At 56.3% G+C, this 12526-nt stretch overlaps 1 protein-coding gene across 16 annotated transcripts in view; it reads right to left on the bottom strand.

Moving 5' to 3' along the window:
- The window catches only part of CAMK2B (calcium/calmodulin dependent protein kinase II beta), a 110343-nt gene that overhangs the window by 31672 nt on the left and 66145 nt on the right, over positions 1-12526 (bottom strand). For all 16 annotated transcript variants that reach the window (XM_007981449.3, XM_007981451.3, XM_007981453.3 and 13 more), the window contains 2 exons: positions 12255-12309; positions 7191-7256 (listed from right to left, as the gene is read on the bottom strand). In XM_007981449.3, coding sequence (XP_007979640.1) covers positions 7191-7256; positions 12255-12309 — 121 coding nt within the window. The remainder of the gene's footprint in view (positions 1-7190; positions 7257-12254; positions 12310-12526) is intronic.

Genomic DNA, 12526 nt, shown 5'->3' with positions numbered 1-12526 from the left:
TCCTCACCTCCAAGGCCAGCAACCCTGGCCCTGGCCCTGCCTTCCCCTCTGGGTCCGTATCTGCTCAGAGGGCACAGCCAGGCACACAGAAGTGACTTTCAAAGGAAACACCCCTGTCCCCAGGCTCCTGCTGGCCAAGCCTGACCCTAAGCTGGGCACCCTCAGGAGGGAGGCCAGGCTGAGCCTGTACCCTGCAAGGCGGGCTGAGGTGAGTGGGCCGGGTGAGAGGGCTGGAAAGCTAAGACAGGGAAGGGCCAAGGCGGCTGGGGGTGGGGGCAGACGGCTGCCTGGTGTGTGAGAAAGCCCCAGGCACCAGGACGCTGCTCTGTGCTGGAGCAGAAATAATGTGCTCAGGCACATGTTATTTCATTTTAATAAAAAGTGAAACCCGCCTGGGCATGGTGGTTCACACCTGTAATCCCAGCACTTTGGGAGGCCGAGGTGGGCGGATCATCTGAGGTCAGGAGTTCAAGACCAGCCTGGCCAACATGGCGAAACCCTGTCTCTATTAAAAACATAAAAATTAGCTGGGTGTGGTGGCGCGTGCCTGTAATCCCAGCTACTCGGGAGGTTGAGGCAGGGAGAATTGCTTGAACCCGGGAGGTGGAGGTTGCAGTGAGCCAAGATGGCGCCACTGCTCTCCAGCCTAGGCGACAGAGTGAGACTCCTTCTCAAAAAAAAAAAAAAAAAAAAAAAAAAAAGTGAAACCTAAGCTTCCACATTGGCTGGTGGTTACCGTGTTGGGCAGCTCAGTTCCAGCAGCACTAGGGGCATCTAGCTCAGCTCCCAGGGATCTGAGGGGCTGGGCAGGGGGCTGTGTGTGCGCAGCACTGAGCACACGGAGCTTCCCCTTCAACCCTTCCTCTCATAGTCAGGGAGGGCTGTTGGCAGAAGTCCCGGGCTCTTCCAGGCCATGACTGGCTGGGAGGAGAGGTCCAAGCTGCTCTCAGGCCACCTCCCTGATACCTGTCCTAAAGCACATCAGACCCAGGGCCATGGAGCCCCTGCACACACCGAGAGCCTGTGGCTTGAATCTGCTTCTGCCCAGGTGCCCCTGGAGCCCAACACAAGCCCCTCCCTGGGGACAGCTCCACAATGCAGGGTGCTAGCAGCCACCACCTCCGAGGCTGCCCTGCTGAGCCTGGAGGCATTTGCCACAGGCTGCCAATGCCCACCTGCCTGGGGTCTCAGTCACCGCCCCACTGGGCAGGGTCAAGGGAGGGACAGGAAGACCCCCCTCAAGACCCTTCTATCGCAGCCACATCCTTGGGGACAGGAGGGTGACCAGGGTCAGCAAGATGAGTGGGCTTTGTTTTCCTAACAGCAAATTCAGAGAGGACACGGGAGGCCAGCCCTCTTCCTCAAATAGCTCCCACCCTTCCTGGTCCCATCTGCACAGCGTCAGCCATTGCATTTAAAAGTGAATCTGAGTTTCCTTCTGAAGAAACCCAGCCCTCAGAGTCCTAACGGGTAAAGGACTCCTGAGGTGTGTGGGGTCAGGAGAAACCAGGCCCAAACTCATGGGAAACAGCTCCTTGGTGGTGTCACTTCAATGTCACCAACAGTGGGAGCCACAATCCTATCTCCATGTTCCATGTGCCCTGGGGTGTCCTGCCTTCCCTCCTCCCCATGTGCCCTGGGGTGTCCTGCCTTCCCTCCTCCCCATGTGCCCTGGGGTGTCCTGCCCCTTTGTTGAAACATCCTCCCTTCTCCCTGGCCTACACCTAGAGACTTCTTCCTGGCCTCTTCTGCTCCTGCAACTCCCGTAGGGGGCTGTGTCCCTGAAGTCAGCCCATGACAAGTCACTATGAGGGCCATCCACTTCCCATGATGCTGTCATCTGCCTGGACCAGCCCCTCCTCCTTGTTCCTGAGGGGGCCTGGCATCTGTTCCTTTGAATGGCCAACTGTGTCCTGGTAAGGCCTGTGAGCCTAAGCATGGCGAGCTGGCTGCAGGGGCTTCCCTCTGGTGGGCAGACTCAGCCTCCCTGCGGGACGGGAAACCTGGGCAGGCGGGGGTGAGGCTGTGGGGTCAGATATCCACAGCCATCCAGACGGGTCCAGATGCAAAGTGAGCTCAGTGTGGCCCTCCCAGGGGCCAGTCGGCCCCTTCATGCACTGCTGTGTGGTGTGGACGGCAGCAGCGGTGACCAGATCCTGTGGTCAGTCTTGGCCCTGGTTTGTCCTGGGAAGAGCATAGATCTTGGGCTCCTCCTGTCCAACTGTGTGCACTTTCCCCCAGCCCATCCCCGTAGTCCATCACTTCCCTGAGGACTGGACTTTCCTCTGCCCTTAGGCACTATCCTGGTGGAGTGATGTGTGCAGAGGTTGTGGTCACCAGGAAGTGTTACCTCCCTGGACACCAACATGCACCCCACAGACTACTGCTGAGGGCGAGAGTTGAACCTTCCTCGTCGACCTTCTTTCAGCCTCAGACTTACTAAGTCCTGGCCACAGCTCTGGCCATGCCCTGTATCCTCCTTCCTCCCCAGATGTCATCGCCTCCTGACTCCACACTTGGCTCACCCAGTCCTCCTCGGCCTCCCCTGCTGGTGGTGCAGGACCCCAAACCCATGCCAGAGACAGGGGGACTATGGGGCCAGCATTGGGTCTGCACCTCTCCATGGTGTCCTTGAGGGTATGATGGGGACTTGGCATGTGTTGCTGAGATCAAGTCCATCCCATCCATTGTCACACAGGCTCCAGGCCCTGCAAACGCATGCTCAGGATCGAGTTGGCTGAGCAAGCCAGGGGTTCCCAAGACAAGGCTGCACCCAGCAGGGTAGGTGGCATGGGACAACCACCTGGCCTCGGACAGCTCACTCAGGGCGGTCCCCTGCACTTTAGGGACCTGTCCTCATACTGCCCTTGTCCTGGTATAATCTGAGACCACGGCCCTTGGAGGATGTGAGACCTCATCGTCATGCCATCTATCTGCCCTCACCTTCTGTTAACATCGCTGTCTTCTCTAGGAAGGGCAGACCCCCTCTAGGTTTGTTTTTGTTTTTTCATGTTTTGAACAGTTTAAGATGTCACTCTTGTGATTAGAACTGTTCCCAAGCAGCATTTGGGACGTTATTCTCAGCCTGGGCTCTGATGTCCTCCCCCTCCGGGGACAGTCAGCATTGCACATGGTCCCTTCAGCCATCTTTCAGAAGCAACATTGCTTTTTTTTTTTTTTTTTTTTTTGAGATGGAGTCTCTCTGTCACCTAGGCTGGAGCTCAGTAGCGCGATCTCGGCTTACTGCAACCTCCACGTCCTGGGTTCAAGCGATTCTCCTGCCTCAACTTCCAGAGTAGCTGGGATTACAGGCATGCGCCACCGCGCCAGGCTAATTTTTGTATTTTTAATAGAGATGGGGTTTCACCATGTTGGCCAGGATGTTCTCGATCTCCTGACCTTGTGATCCACCTGCTTCGGCTTCCCAGAGTGCTGGGATTACAGGTGTGAGCCACCGTGCCTGGCCGCCACTTTGCTTTTTAAGGTTTTTTTAAAAAATGGGTTCTAAATGTTTTGAACTTTGCTTTCCCTGTTTGAAGACATGGGCACCCTTTAGTTCCCCCATAAACTCCAAAATAAGACCCTGCTTCCTCCTAAGATGAATTTCCAGCTTTGTTGGTTAGAAATGAGTTCAGAAAAGCAATGACTGTTCTGTTTCTTCTTGTTCCTTAGATGGGGCACATCCAGAAATCTGTCAGCTGCTCCACGGCAGCAGCTCCTGGCCCTTGGCAGGTACCAGGCAGAGCATTAGTACACTTGCCCTGGCTGCGTCTGGGTGGTTCAGAAAGCACCTCCCTGCCCAGGTCTGGCCAGGAGGCCTCGGCCCATCCTGTCCCATGCCTGTCCTTCTTTACCTCTGTCTCAGCACAATCCCGACTGTTCAGACGTGGGGCTCCGCCCGGGGATAAGTTAAGCCCCCTCCTTTGCTCCAGTCCTGCCCCAAGTCTGTGGCGATGCCTGTGGAGTAGGGACCTATGAGAGCCTCTGTCAGACTCTCCACCAAGATCCACTGCTTGAAGGCTGAAGCTCATGCACAGAGAGTAAAACCGCTGCGGCCCCAGGCAGGGCATGAGGCTCACCCAGAAAGAAAGGAGCCCAAGGCTGCTGAAGCTTGAGGAGGGGCCCCGTGCTGAGGCTGTTGCACTAGCGGGGCCAACCCAGGAGGGGCTCTCCAGGAGGCTCCTTCCCTCTCCATGTCCCCTCTCCCGCTCAGCCTCCAAAATCATTGCCCAGATCCTGGCACCCCCTATAGGACACAGGCCGTGCACCCCCTCGCTCCCCACAGTCTGGCTACGGAATGCCCTCCGTTTGAGCTCCAAACCCTCAACGGAGGCAGTGGAGTTTCTAAGAGAACATCTCTTCTGGCTGGTTCCAAGGGACCCCATACAGCAGGGGTGCCCTCTGCATCGGAAGTCCTGTGAGGGGAGGTGGGGAGACCTGGGTCAGAGCAGGGAACGCTACAGTTTGCTCTGGCAAAGGTTCCTGGGACCTGAACAGCCCAAGCATTTCCTGAGGACCCTAGAAATCCCTTTCTTCTCCCTTCCCGAGCCTACCCTGAGGCTGCTCCAGACCTCGCCAGGCCAGTTCTGCAGTCCCCCGGCCCACAGCAGAAAATCTGGGGTTCAAGCAGGTGGGACTCCTGCCAGGCCAGGCACCCCAGGGCCCGCCACGGGGAGGGGCTGTGGGTGTGTGTGGGGGTGCTGTGTGGCCATCAGAGACTCAGACTGAGGAGGGAGATGCCGAGCAAGCCCGTGCCTGTGGATTGGGCAGAGGGGCTGGCCCTCCGGAGGGAACTGGCCGGGTGTGATGAGGAAGTCACAGGTGACCCCTTCGCCCCCATGGCTGGGGCTGCCCCATTCCAGCCTCCACCTGGGGCGGCAAGGGGTGCAGCATTCTGGGCAGCCTGACTCTCAAGCTGCCCCCAGAGCGGGAGACAACGGGCTGTGCTTCCTTCCCCAAACCTGATGAACACAATGACGCCTGAACCACACAGCCAGGCCAAAAGGGATCCATGGGAGCAGAGGGGCTCTGGGCGGTGCAGGACATCGCTAAGGAGGCAGAGGGAGCATAGGAGACAGTGGGGCGCAGGGGGGCAGGGGAGAGGGCTGCAGGTGGCAGGTGAGGAGGAGGGTGGGAGTGAGGGTCCTGTGATGGGGCATGGGCAGGGGGTGGGGGTGGGGGAGGGTGGGGCTGTGGTCTAAGGTACTCCTGAGCCCTAGCTGTGGGGTCTGATCTGCTGATGGGAGGCTCTAGGAGGCCACATGCCCCCACCCTTGCCCAGCATCTGCCCACCCCTCAGGGCACTCCATCCACCCTAGGATCCCACCTGCCCCGGCAGGTGTCTGGATGGGCCACCAGGGACCCTTGAGTCTACCTGGCCAGCAGGCAGGCAGCAGCACGCTCTGTGACATATCTCACCCCAGAAGCTCAGAGCAGGGGGACAGGGCTCCGTTCCACTTTCTACTTTTCTTCTAAGTAGAATATAAAGGAAAACCTCGTCTTCCTCCGCTCCAAGGGCACAGGCCTCTCCAGGCTGTTCTGCAAACTACAAAGTTCCTCCTCAAGGATCCTTAGAAAAGAAGCCAGTGCCCCGAACCCCACAGAAGTCTGGGGCCAAGAGACTCGCCAGTTCTGTCCCTCTCCCTGCCCGGCTCTAGGGGAGGCCCAGTGGCAGTAGAACTGCTCACACTGCCCATCAGGGACGCGGGCCATGTCGCCAAGGGCAGTTTCCTATTGGTGCAGAGGCAAGTCACATCAAACTACTCCTGCTACTTTAAAAACAATTCATTTTTCTGGATCAGAAAAGTAATACATAATCATTTTAAAAAGAGGTTTTTTTTTTTTTTTTTTTTTTTTTTTTTTTTTTGAGACAGAGTTTTGCTCTCGTTGTCCACCCAGGCTGGAGTGCAGTGGCGCAATCTCAGCTCACCACAAACTCCATCTCCTGGGTTCAAGCGATTCTCTTGCCTCAGCCTCCCGAGTAGCTGGGATTACAGGCATGCGCCAGCATGCCCAGCTAATTTTGTATTTTTAAGGGTTTCTCCATGTTGGTCAGGTTGGTCTCGAACTCCCGACCTCAGGTGATCCGCCCACCTTGGCCTCCCAAAGTGCTGGAATTACAGGCGTGAGGCACCGGCCTGTACTAAAAAGAGTTTTTAAATAGACAAAGAAGATACAAATTTAAAATCATCCACAATTTCACCACCTAGTGAGGTCCTCCGTTAGCCTTATTTACATATTTATTTTTTGAAGACAGGGTCTTGCTCTGACAGGGTCAAGCTGGAGTGCAGTGGCACGATCTCGGCTCACTGCAACTTTGAACTCCTGGGTTCAAACCATCCTCCTACCTCAGCTTCCCAAGTAGCTGATGTGCATGTGTGCCACCATGCCTGGCTAATTTTTTTTAAGTTTTTGGTAGAGACGGGGTCTCATTATACTGCCCAGGCTACTCTCAAACTCCTGGTCTCAAGCAATCCTCCTGTCTTGGCCTCCCAAAATGTTAGGATTACAGGTGTGAGCTACCATGCCTGGCCTCAGGTTTTTTGTTCGTTCGTTTGTTTGTTTGTTTTTAATACACATCTCTGTGGCAGAGCAGGGTGGGCAGAGCCCAGTGGGCAGGGAGTAATGCTGTCAGCTGTCCCTGAGGTAAGACGTACTATTACAAGAGACATCCTTGTCAGGTGTCAGGGTGGCATCTGGCCTGGGCCACAGCAGGCTAACAGTGGCCTATGCTTCTAGGGACTGGGCCCTGTCACCTCCCCAGCTGACATCTGCCATCCCTCAATCTGGTCTCCAGCAGCCAGGCCACCAATAGGCATCTCTGAGACCATCTGTCCCTCTTCATTCCCCTCGGGGAGGGCTGGCCTTGTGGGAAGGGCTGCCTGAGGGTCCACAGGAAGCCCCGCCTGGACGGAGCCCAAGTTCCTCCATTCCATCCCCACACTGAGAGGCCCACAGACCCAGGGCCAAGCCCTCTGAACAGGGCCTTGGGCGTGGAGGGGAGGTGGCCTCTTGGCTCTGCACTGAGGTTACAAGTTTCCTTTGGCTTCATACCCATCACCCTGGGGTGTGGGTGAGCAAGGATGCTCAGGACCAGACGTGGGTTAGAAAGAGCAGCAGGAGAGGGTAAAGGAGGGATGGTGAGGGTATAAGGGAAGAGGGACAGGACAGTATGAGGGCTCTGCACCCACCTGGCATCAGCCTCGCTGTAGTATTCTCTCGCCACAATGTCTTCAAAGAGCTCCCCACCAGTGACCCTATGGGAGAAGCATGAAGGGGTCACAGATTCTGGAGACCCCTGTCACACTGTCACCTCCATTACTACTACCACCACCATCACCACTATCATCACCATCACTCCCATCATCACTAATGTCACCATCACCAGCATCATCACGATCATCACCACCACCAACTACCATTATCACCAACTACCATCACCATCACTACCACCATCGCCACCAACCATCACCATCACCACCAACCACCATCGCCACCAACCATCACCATCACCACCAACCAACATCACCATCACTACCACTATCACCAGCATCATCACCACCATCAGCACCACCACCAACTACCATCACCAACCACTATCACCAACACCATCACCACCATCACCACCATCACCACCACCACTATCACCATCACCACCACCATCACCAACACCATCACCAACCCATCACCACCATCACCACCACCACCATCACCACCACCACCACCACCACCACCACCACCACCATTATCACCATCACCACCACTATCACCATCACCACCACCACCATCACCATCATTACCATCACCATCACCATCATTACCATCACCATCACCACCACCATCACCAGCACCACTATCACCATCACCACCACCACCATCATTACCATCACCATCACCACCACCATCACCAGCACCACTATCACCATCACCACCACCACCATCACCATCACCACTATCACCGTCACCACCACCACCACCACCATCACCATCACCACCACCATCACCACCACCACCATCACCATCATCACCACTATCACCACCATCATCACCATCATCACCACCATCACCATCACCAACACCATCACCTACACCACTATCATCACCATCATCACTATCACTATCACCACCATCACACCATTACCATTATCATCACCACCACCACCATCACCAGCACCACCACCTCCACCATCACCATCATCACTTGGGACTGACAGCTTACTAATGCTTACTTATCTATAATGACATTTAACATTTCAGTCCTCACAACCACTCTATGACTTTGGTCTATGCTCCATTTTTATGGATGAGCAAACAAGTTTCAAAGATTTGGTGAATTGCACAGAGTGGGCAGCACAGGACCTTTGTCTCGGGGTCTGCATTGTTATACCCAGGCCTTGTGACTCAAATTCCAAGTCTGAGAAGATCTGGTCTCCCCTCCTCAATACTCTCCCACCCCCACTTAGGGCCAGAGTGGTGGCCCTTGCACAGGATCAGAGGCCCAAAGACACGGTGCCTAAATCTGGCCTCCTTGGTGGCCCGGGATCTTGAGGTGTTCAAGGTCCCATCTCTAGGAGGAGAACAGAGATGACAGGCAGAAGGGAGGTCTCTGCCCACTCTCCTGCCCTGTGTCTCCACCCAGTGAGTAGTCATTGGGCCCTACGGTCAGGATAGACCCTGTGAGCAGAAGCCACAATCTGAAGGGCCTCTGGGAGCTGGGTAATGTGGGCATGGAACAAAAAGGTGGAGGGGCTGGATGCACGGCAGGGGAGTAGGACGGAGCCCTCCGCGGGTCTGCCCAAGCCCCTCACACACTCAGCCTGCTTGAGTCAGCTGGAAGACTCCCCTAGAAGTTCCCACCCCTGAGAAGGTTAGGGTCTCTACTCCCACACCACCTCCTGTGACCCTATGTGTGGGGCAGGCCTGTGGGGCCCGAACCCCTCCTCTGCCTCCAAACCCTCTTCCCCATCCCCCCACCTGCTCCACTGCACTGCCCAGGCGCTGTGGCTTCTCTATCTGCCTGGCAGTTTTCCCCATTGGTTCTGGAAAGTAGGGCTTAGGTCTTCCTCATTTTTGGGCCCAGCACTTGGGGCTGGGCTGGTCCACGGCAGGGAAGACCCAGGGAGTGGGTCTGTTTCACATGTGACCTTGGCACATGTGGATGCTCTCTCAGCACTGGAGAAAAAGAAAAGTGAGCATGTGTTGAAAGTTGGCTCCCCCCTGCTCCAGCTAAACACATGCCCTGATGATCCCATTGAATCCCCTAAAAATCCTGCGAGCAATGTGAGGGTGAAATGCACTGGGAAGACACCCAAGTCCCTGGCACCTAGCAGGGCATCAAAGGATTGGGTGTTCCCTTTCCTTTCCCCGTTTTTCTGTCTGGGCTGGGGGCTGGGGGCTGGGGGCAGGGGCTCTGCCTCTGCTGCCTGACTGGCTCTGCTGTTCTGTGTCCCCAACCTGCACCTGACATAAGACCTGGAGCTCTGCTCACCCTTGCTCACTCCTCTGCATGCCTCTCTCACTCCTCATGAGCCAGCACATTTATACAGCCAATCAACCACCAGATCAACCACAAGGAAACAAAACAGTGTTGACGGGGGCCCTTCCCAGGGTCATCTGGTCTGGCTCCTGAGCTTGGCCTGTCCGTGAGGGGGTGTGTGTGCATGTGTTCACATGTGTGGGTGCCTGTGTGTGCCCTTGTGTACATGTATACTGGCTTGTGCATGTGAGCACATGTGCATGTGTGTCTGCGTGTCCGTCCGTACCTATGTGTGCCCATGCGTGCACTCATGTTCATGTATATTGTTTTGCATGTGTGCATGTGTGCCTGTGTGCATGTGTGTACAACTGTGTGCCTGTGTGTGCCCTTGTGTACTTGTAGAGCAGTTTGTGCATGTGCACACATGTGTGCATGTGTGTCAGTGTGCATGTTTGTACATGTGTGTGCTTGTGTGTATACATGTGCTTTGGGCAGGAGGATCAAATCCCACATCTAGCCCAGCAAGGGTCTGGCAGGCCCCAGTGTTGTACTGTAACTGTCCAGGTCTTGGCACACATTAAACACAGATTAGGCTCTGTAGATGCTGAGTCCAGGCACAGAACAGTGGCTAAAAGGCCTTAAGGTCTTGAGCCAGGGCTGCAGCCCAGAGTCCCTCCAAGGGGTGCCTCACTAGGGCTGATGCCAGGCCCTATGGGGTGCTCTGTGTGCTCAGGAAGCTGCACCTGAGACTCCCTGACCAGGGCCATCTAGTGGTTCAGTTTCAGGGAAGGGAGTTTGCTTCTCCACCCACGTTGGTTGCTGTGGGGAGTTTAGGAGACTCAATACTGGCCCAGGAGGAACATAGTCTGGGAAGGCACACATATGGTTTCATGGTCCCCTTTCCTTAGGCTGTGGGGGACACATGGCCGATTCTAGGCTTCAGCCATGGCACCTATGGGAGCTTCTGTCCTCTGGGTGTGCAGGTGTGTGTGAGACCCTCTATTCCCAAGCCTGGTTCTCAAGCTCTGTGACATTCCCAAGCAAGGACAGTGGGGATATCTGTCAATCCTCCAGAATCCATAGAGTCCCCAAACTACTGTGGGGCCTCAGGGCCTCCTGAGGGCGATGCCAGCCAACCCCAGAAACCACTGTCCCGGCCCTCTGCTGGCCTGAGGCTGGCTGAGGCACAGGGGCCATGGAGGATTGTGGGGAAGACATGCAGGGTCCTTCCTGACTCGCCAGCCAGTGTCTTCTTCCCAGCCTGCCTCAGGGCCTCCACTGACACCTGCCTGGCATGTGCTTGGCAAGATGGGAGACATGAGAGTCTCTCAAATGGGCACACACATGCACGAACACACCACCCTTTCTTCTCCTCAGCTCCTGTGACACATGCAGCCATCTGTTGACCACCAGGGCCCCTGGACAGGACCAATCCCACAGTCTCTCCATTTCCTGGGAAAAGAGGCTGATGGAGGTGTGGTGGGGCCCACAGGTGTGCAGCAAGCTTGCCAGCTCCCCAGGGCCACAGGACAGACGTTTCAGGACACAGCCTCAGCCAGGCCGTGGCGACTGTGTCCAGGTCAGCCCCAGTCACCTGGCTGGTGATTATAGTTGGTGTCTTGTGGGACATGCAGGGGAACCTGAGAGGTGGCCAAGCCCCTGCAGGGACAGTCTCAGCTTCTCTAGGCCAGAGAACCTCACGTGGACAGAGGCCTCCTCAGGCCTACATGTGCCATGGCCTGTCGTCTGTCACTTGAGGAAGGAGGAGCTGAGAGGGCAGTCCCCATGCAGGCGCGTCCTATCTCTGCTTGGCCTGCACGCTCACAGCAGCCATGGGGAGGGCCTGGGGTAACCATGGCAATAGCACCAAGGTTGGGCTTCCCTGGCTGTGTGGCCGCCTGGGGGCCACAGGGCCAGGCTAAGGCCTATGGGCCCTTGCCCAGGTCAGGGTCCTGGAGCAGCACTGACTCACAGACAGCTAAATATAGCGCTGCTTAGCAGGAACTGTCAAAAGTGAGGGAGATGAGATCACTGCTTCTAAATCCGGCAGGAAGTGAGAGGCGGCAGCGGCCCCAGACACCTTCTCACTGAGCTACCGCACACACACTCATAAAACACTCACACATGCACAGTCATGCACACACACACGCACACATGCATGCACACACATGCAAACACACATGCATACACTTGTGCCAGCATACCCACATGCACATACCTCCATACGCTCACTCACACATTCACACAATACATGTGCACATGTATGCACATCCCCACCCATATGTACCCTGATTTCATGTGCTCACACGCCCCCATGTGCAAACACCCACACACACGCATACATGTGCACATGCTCACATCTCACAGCCACATTCATAAACACACACATGTGCGCTCACGCCAGCCAGCGGTGTCCCAGTCCTTTGGACGAGGGCTCCAAGGAAAGAGGGGTGAATGCAGCTTCTGACTGACTATTCCTCTGGGGTCCACCCACCCACTGCCTCCAGTGTACCCTGTTCTGTGTGGAGGAGAGGGGGAGCCCAGGATGTCAGCCCTGCCTCCGTGGGCCTCAGTAACCCTAGTGCAAAGCAAATGAGGAGAAGCGAGGGAGGCTGGGCCAGGCACAACTTGGAGCAAGGGGACCAGCAGCAGAAGCACACTCAAGGGAGTGGCCAGCCCACGGGTGGCGACTATTCCCTGGGGCTGGGGAGGGTGCAGATCCCACCCTGAGCCAAGGCTGGGAGTGAGTGTGGCGAGAGTCCCCAGCTCTGGAACTTACAGATCGAAGACCAGGTAGTGGAAGCCCTCCTCGGAGATGCTGTCGTGGAGACGCACTGTGGGGACAGAGAAGCCATGAGGGGCTGGCAGTAGCCCAGGACACACCCCCTGCCTGCCTCCATACCTGTTCAGGCACACCACGAGCTGTGTAAGCCCTAGGGCTGCCCACAGGATCGGGTTGGGTAGGGCCTAGGTGGGCAGGCCAGAGGGCAGGGCTGAGCAGAGTGCTTTGGGCCCTGTGGGCCAGCTGACCACCCAGCGAGCACCCACAGG

The sequence above is a fragment of the Chlorocebus sabaeus genome, chromosome 21 (genome assembly GCF_047675955.1).
Source record: "Chlorocebus sabaeus isolate Y175 chromosome 21, mChlSab1.0.hap1, whole genome shotgun sequence".
In the NCBI taxonomy this organism is placed as follows: domain Eukaryota; kingdom Metazoa; phylum Chordata; class Mammalia; order Primates; family Cercopithecidae; genus Chlorocebus; species Chlorocebus sabaeus.
The sequence above is the reverse complement of the archived record's forward strand: the minus strand, read 5'-3'. Positions and strand labels throughout refer to the sequence as shown.